Source organism: Palaemon carinicauda, chromosome 6 (assembly GCF_036898095.1).
Source record: "Palaemon carinicauda isolate YSFRI2023 chromosome 6, ASM3689809v2, whole genome shotgun sequence".
NCBI classification, from domain to species: domain Eukaryota; kingdom Metazoa; phylum Arthropoda; class Malacostraca; order Decapoda; family Palaemonidae; genus Palaemon; species Palaemon carinicauda.
In genome coordinates this window covers 43,820,997-43,827,437 of record NC_090730.1, presented here as the reverse complement: position 1 = coordinate 43,827,437, position 6,441 = coordinate 43,820,997, and the positions used below count along the sequence as shown (strand labels likewise).

The window sequence follows — 6,441 nt, the reverse complement described above, 5'->3', positions numbered from 1 at the left end:
AAAGGACCCCATAACTCTCTATCGGTAATATCTCAACGGTTGGCTGGTGACCTGGCCAACTTATGTTATGTTATACTTAAGCTTTTGCATAAAATGTAAGGAAGAGTAGGGTACACCGGGCGTTATTTTCTTTTTTCCTTTATTTTTTTAGGGGGGTGTTATAATGATTGTTGCTGTCAAATTTACTATCACGTTATCTCTTGATTATTGCCATTGCCAAAATTACGGAAAAAAATTTGGGACAAACACCAAGCAAAGGGGAAATTGCAGTATAAAAACAGTAAATAGCAATAGGAAACTAGTTATAGCAATTTCCTTTTTTAATTTAATAATTTGGATGTAATTGATTTATTACATTAATCGTAAATAAGACTTAAAATTCTTAGTTAATTACATTATTTGAAAATAAATATCAAACAAAATTAGCCTACTAAAATAATGGGTTTGGAAACTGCAGTATCAACAATAAAATTGTTGCCAGGGCATCAACGTCATCATCTCTCACTGAGACATGTCATTCTAGGGGTATCATTTAGCCTTCCTCCTTTTTATGACAATAACATCCTTGAAATACTGTCAGCTGTGAAATAGGGCAAAGTAAATTACCAGATACTAGAAAAAATATTATAATAGTAAATGACAATAAAGTGTATTGTATTCCTATTTAAAATCCATTAATCAATTTATAAATCGGATGGCTTTATCATTTAATACAAAGTAAAAACATACAAAAATAAGAAAACATTGGAAGAATATAGAATACATGAACATGTAAAAATACTGCGAAGACAATATTGCCATATCAAAAACATGCATGCTAAAAATTTCAAGAGAGAGAGAGAGAGAGAGAGAGAGAGAGAGAGAGAGAGAGAGAGAGAGAGAGAGAGAGAGAGAGAGAGAGAGAGAGAGAGAGAGCTGGAAGCACATTCATTAATAATCTAAGTGTTCAGGGCATCATAATTTTCCTGAAGTACAGGGCACTTTTAAGTATGGGAAGGTAAAGTGCCTGGTTCTAAAAACAAATATATAATAAAAGATCAATAAGAAAGACTTTTTTATTCGGTTTCTAAAATCAATAATCAACACACAAATCCCCTGTTGTTATCATTTATACAAATTAATAATAAATAAAAGTAAAACATAAATAAGCATTACCTCACCTTGATATCTTGCTGCTCCTCTTTTGACAAAGCTATGTGGGAGGTGTACCTGGGTGCCACAGTTAGCCAAGATGAGTTAAAAGCCTTGAGTGAGTAGTTCCCCCTTCCTTTTATGAGCCGAACTAGTAGGTTGACAGAAGTATCAGCCATGTCATATATATTTTTGATGGCAAGAATCTCTCCATACCTGGAGACCTACAAAATGACCCTAGCATCTTAAGTTTTTTTTTTCTTTTTCTTTTTTTTAATAAGTAACCTTTGTCATTTTGTAAGTGAATATTCTATCGTGACATCATTCTTAATGAGTTCCATGTATTTATATTTGCTAACCGTTGTAGATTCCTTTCTTGACCTCACTTCTATATTGTCATAATGACGATCATGAGGCATATAATGGTACCAGATACCAAGTTACGTTCAATTCTAGCAAATCTCTTACTGTGTATTAGCCTCAAACATCCGAGGATCTTGTTGATATTTTACCCAACTCAGTTATCAGAAAAAAAAGAACAAGTTTTGCCTGATTGTCAACATGATTAGACGCGATGTAATGGATAAAGCAGCTCATTATCTTATATGAGCCTTACCGTGATATAACCTCATCTTACACGAGCTTGTTTGATTTATGTTTTTATGTTAAGAACATAAATATTTTTTATTCATAGTTTTATTTTTTTTTTCTAAAGTAACACGTACTTATCTTTGGATTGGCAATGTTTGTTGCATATCGTAAAACAATACAATAAAATCATCACTGTGTGACCACTAAAGCTAACAGGTGCTGCTCTGCCGTGTGTTGCCAGCTCTTTATATACATCGAACTCAAGTTAGAAGTCAAATGAGCCTGTTCACAACACTTTTGTTTCTTTTTCTTCTTTGTCTACATCTTTTACCAATTCTATGTGGGGTCGATGTTTCTGGCCTGCTTTTTCCACCTACCTCTGTCCGACACTTCATCACCGGTTAATCCCTTTGATCGTAGGTCATCCTTGATACAGTCCATCCACCTTCACTTTGGTCTCCCTCCCCTTCTCGTTCCTTGTACCTCCATTTCCATCAACCTCCTCTCAATATCCGGCGTCAATGACCTTAGATGTCAGGATGCCTGAAAACTTTAAATCATTCATTCATTCATTCCTCCCAATATACAGTTCACCTCTTCTCATGACATGACCATACATCCTCAGCCTACATTCTTGGATCTTATCTTATGGTTCTCTAACTCCTGTGGATATCCCTATTTACCTCATTCTGTATCTTATCTCTTCTTGTCATCCCACCACATCCATCTCAACATTCTCATCTCTGCCACATCCAGTATCTTCTCTTCTCTCTTTTTTATTGCCCACGTCTCCGCTCCATCCATCATTGCCGGTTCACAACTGTCTTGTGTACTTTACCTCTCAACTTAACCCCTATTTACCTGTCGCATAGTATTCCACACACTTTTTTTAAAATTCTTCTATCCTGCTTGTATTCTGTGGTTTATTTCTGCCCCCAGATCACCACCCTCTGCAACTGTTGATCCTAAATACTTGAAATTTTCATTTTTTTTTCTATCTCTCTCCTCGTAAACAACTTTTCCATTTTCCCCATTTTTCAATCTCAAATACTCTGTCTTTTTCCTGCTGATCTTCAATCCTCTATTTTCCATTTATCTTCTCCAGTTTCTCTTCTACTACCTCTAGCCTAGTGCTACACAGTATAACATCATCGGCAAAAAGCGTACACCAAGGAGACTGATCCCTAATACCTTGTGTTACTACATCCATGATCAGGTTATATAGGTAAGGGCTCAATGCAGACCCCTGATGTAGTACCACATTTACTGGGAAACTTTCTGTTTGGCCTATACTGCTCTCAACATTTGCCTGTGCCCTCTCATACATATCTTGGGTGATTCTTACGTATTTCTCAGGGACTCCCTTTTCTCTCATACATTTCCATAGCTCCTGACGTGGTACTCGATCACATGCCTTCTCCAGGTCAATAAAGAACATATGTAATCCTTTCTGTTTCTTCCGATGTTTTTCTATCATCTGCCTCAAAGCAAATATTGCATCTACAGTCCCTCCTCCAGACATGAATCCAAATTGTTCCTCATCCATTGTTGTTTCATCTCTGAGTCTTTTCTCAATTATCATCTCCCATATTTTCATAGTATGGCTTATCAACTTTATGCCTCTGTAGTTGCCACATTCCTGGATGTCTCCTTTCCCCTTACAGATGGAAATGATTAGGCTTCCTCTCCATTCCTCTGGCATCTTTGCCTGATTAAAGATCTTTTGCATCCGGTCCCACAAGATACCTATGCCTTCTTCTCCAAGACTCTTTCAGACCTCTACTGGTATATTATCGGTCCTGCAGCTTTACTATTTTTCATCTTCCCTACTGCTTGTTCTACTTCTCTGCTATTCACTCCTATGGTAACTGCCTCGTTTGGAAGTCCATCTTCAAATACAGTTCTTGGGTTCTCCTCATTCAATTGTCCTTTACAATAAGTTTCTCACCCTCTTTTAATTTCATTCTCTTCTGCTGGAAATATACCATTGCTAACTTTTATTTGCCTTATCTGTGTCAGGTCTTTAGATGCAGCCTTAGCAATTCTTAATATTCTTGATTCTCCTTCTGGTGTTTCCATCTCTTTATAGACTTCATTTGATGTCTCTGCCTTCACCTTTACTACTGCTCTTCTGATAGATCGACCTTCTCCTTGGCTTCTTTCTTGGTTCTTACCTGTTCTTGCACCTCACCATTCAACCACCACGATTCTTTATCATTTAGGGGTCTTCTTCTTGATGACTTTCCAAGTACTTCCTCACCGATCCTTAGAATCAAAATACTATCTCGGTCCACCATTCTTGTACATCCTCATGTAACCTTACTGCTTCAAGCACTCTTTCCTTAAACAAGACTCAGTTCTTCCTCTTTCAATTTTCACCACTCAATCTTTGGGTCCATTCTCGTCTTTTTACTTCTACAATTCCTTAGTCTGCAATTAATTACCACTAACCTATGTTGCACTGTTACGCTGTCCCCCATTATCACCTTCCAATTTCTAACCTCCGTAGGATGGTCTCTCTCACACAGCAGCAAATCTATCTGGCTCTCCCTGCCACCGCTGCTGTAAGTGATCAGTCTGTTAATCTTTTTCTCAAAGGTGTTGATCATTGCTAGTTCAAAAGCCACTGCAAAATCAATCACTCTTTCTCCCCCATCATTTCTCTCACACACACCCCAACCTCCATAAACTCTATCCCTTCCCAAATAATTCCCAAGTGGCCATTCAGATCTACTCCTATATACTCTTTCCCTTGCAGGAATTATTCCAAGCTCCTGGTCCATCTCCTCCCAGAATGTATCCTTCTCCTCCTCTGTACGTCCAGTTTGTGGGGCATGGGCACACAGCACATTGACTATTGTTGCTCACAGTCCCAGCTTTAAAATTATAATCCTATCATTTTTCATATTCACCCTAATCAAACTTTTCTTCAAATCTTTCGATGATATTATTCCTACACAATTTTTTCCTTCCATATTTGCTCCTCTGTAATAAAATTTACAACCTTCGCCTAGTTCTCTTGCCATATTTCTCTTCCACCTGGTCTTTTGCACACACAGCACTCAAATCTTTCTCTCCATGAGGTCAACCAGCTCTCGCCCTTTTCCAGTCATGGTCCCCACATTCAGAGTTACTATTCTCTTCCTCTCCTCAGATATTTTCCTCTGAGGTTGCCTCTTTAACCCAGCCTGCCCATGACTGGGTAGCCCTTGTCGATTTTTCGGAGGGATCAGGCGAGGTCCCAATGCGTCGCCTAAGGGGAATGCCTTAGCATTAGTTATATTCTCACAATCTTCACTGGCCATATTAATTTTGCCTAATTTTTCATGGTCGGATGCCTTTCCTGCCGCCAACCCTCCCCATTTACCCGGGCTTGGGACCGGCACCAAGTTGAGGCTGGCTTGCCCCCTCAGTGGCTGGGTTGTTCACAACACTTTTGTTTTTATTTTTCAATGTTTACTGTCAATGGATCACACATATCAACAACTGGAGGCAGGAGACCAATATTGAACTCGGTCCTAAACATATTGCTAGGCTAATTAAAAAAATAAAAAAAAAACAGTTACAGTTTACAGTTAGATTTTCATCATTGATAAACTTCACGTACATATACAATTTCATAATGCTAAGATTCAATTCCATGTAGGCCGGGTTACAAGAGACTTCGCGTGAGTTCAATGATAGGTCATGGTCGACAGCTTCTTGTGTGTTCACGCTCAAGGTCTACTTTTTCCCAAGAAAATTTTGATACCCTAGCTTTGTTCCGCATTTGTGAGACGCTGTTATATGCCCCATATTTACACAAATTTTAATGCTTATTTTCATACATCACACAATACAAATTTGTTTTTGCATGCAAAATTTCCTCGGCAGACATCTGGCAATGTTTTATTGGCTCTGAAACGATGAATTTTATTAAATATGACATTTGGGTATTGGAGTCTACCATGTCCCAATATTCTTCAAATAATACCTTCATCTAAGGGATAGTAACTTTCTGAAACACCCGTCACAACAAACCGACATTATTTCATGTGCCTTTACATCTCCAAAGTTTTTTTAAGCAATATTTATATTTCAAACATCAGGCTGGGGCTTCCTCTTAAGACCATGGGACATGTGAAATATGAAGCTCATCTATAACTTCACTTTTATCACTATTAACAGCTTTACCTTCATTAACAACGGTCTCTTATAGCTCACTGCTATAATCACTATTAGCCATAGTTAATACATAATTGAAATACTTCAAAAATAGTCATAAAAAGTAAGATGATATCAGAGTATACCCAAATGAGAACACAAGGTGTGTTAGTGGGTGAAAAGAACAAAGAGAAAGGGTGGGACAGCATCTCTCCGTCCATCATACAAGATGAAAACTGCATCAAGCTAATAGCAATGCAAAACCAGTTCGTGCATGTTTTCATTGGCTGTTGAGACCAACCTGGAGATAGGTAGAGAGCAACGACAATGTTCACTCCCACTTACTCCCTGCACTTACCATCCCTGGTTGAAAGGGACAATGGAGAGAAACCCTTGTGCAAGGGAGCCTGTTGGCCCAAGAACCGGCATCCCATAAGAGAGAAAATGTACTCGAGTTCAATGGCCAATTAGACCTTAATGTTTCAAGCCTAAGGTCACGTATAAAGTAATGATGCATGGAGGAAAGCCTGAAGAAAAATGTTTTACTGCTAGATCTATTTTGGCCGCGATGGCACT

The 6,441-nt window shown here is 38.3% G+C and overlaps 1 protein-coding gene across 1 annotated transcript; it reads right to left on the bottom strand.

The window, feature by feature from the left end:
* Window positions 1-2,803: 2,803 nt before the first annotated feature.
* On the bottom strand, window positions 2,804-3,801 carry LOC137642976 (uncharacterized). Its single transcript, XM_068375835.1, has 2 exons — window positions 3,671-3,801; window positions 2,804-3,038 (listed from the first exon to the last, which is right to left on the bottom strand). The coding sequence occupies exons 1-2, from the start codon at window positions 3,799-3,801 to the stop codon at window positions 2,804-2,806; spliced, it is 366 nt and encodes a 121-aa protein (XP_068231936.1).
* Window positions 3,802-6,441: the final 2,640 nt, after the last annotated feature.

What these genes read in the sequence shown, in the direction of transcription:
- LOC137642976 (XM_068375835.1), bottom strand. Translation starts at nt 3,801, where the DNA reads ATGGAAACACCAGAAGGAGAATCAAGAATATTAAGAATTGCTAAGGCT. An exon ending in GAGAATGAAATTAAAAGAGG is followed by an intron (nt 3,039 to 3,670) that starts GTGAGAAACTTA and finishes TATGTATGAGAG; the next exon opens with GGCACAGGCAAATGTTGAGA.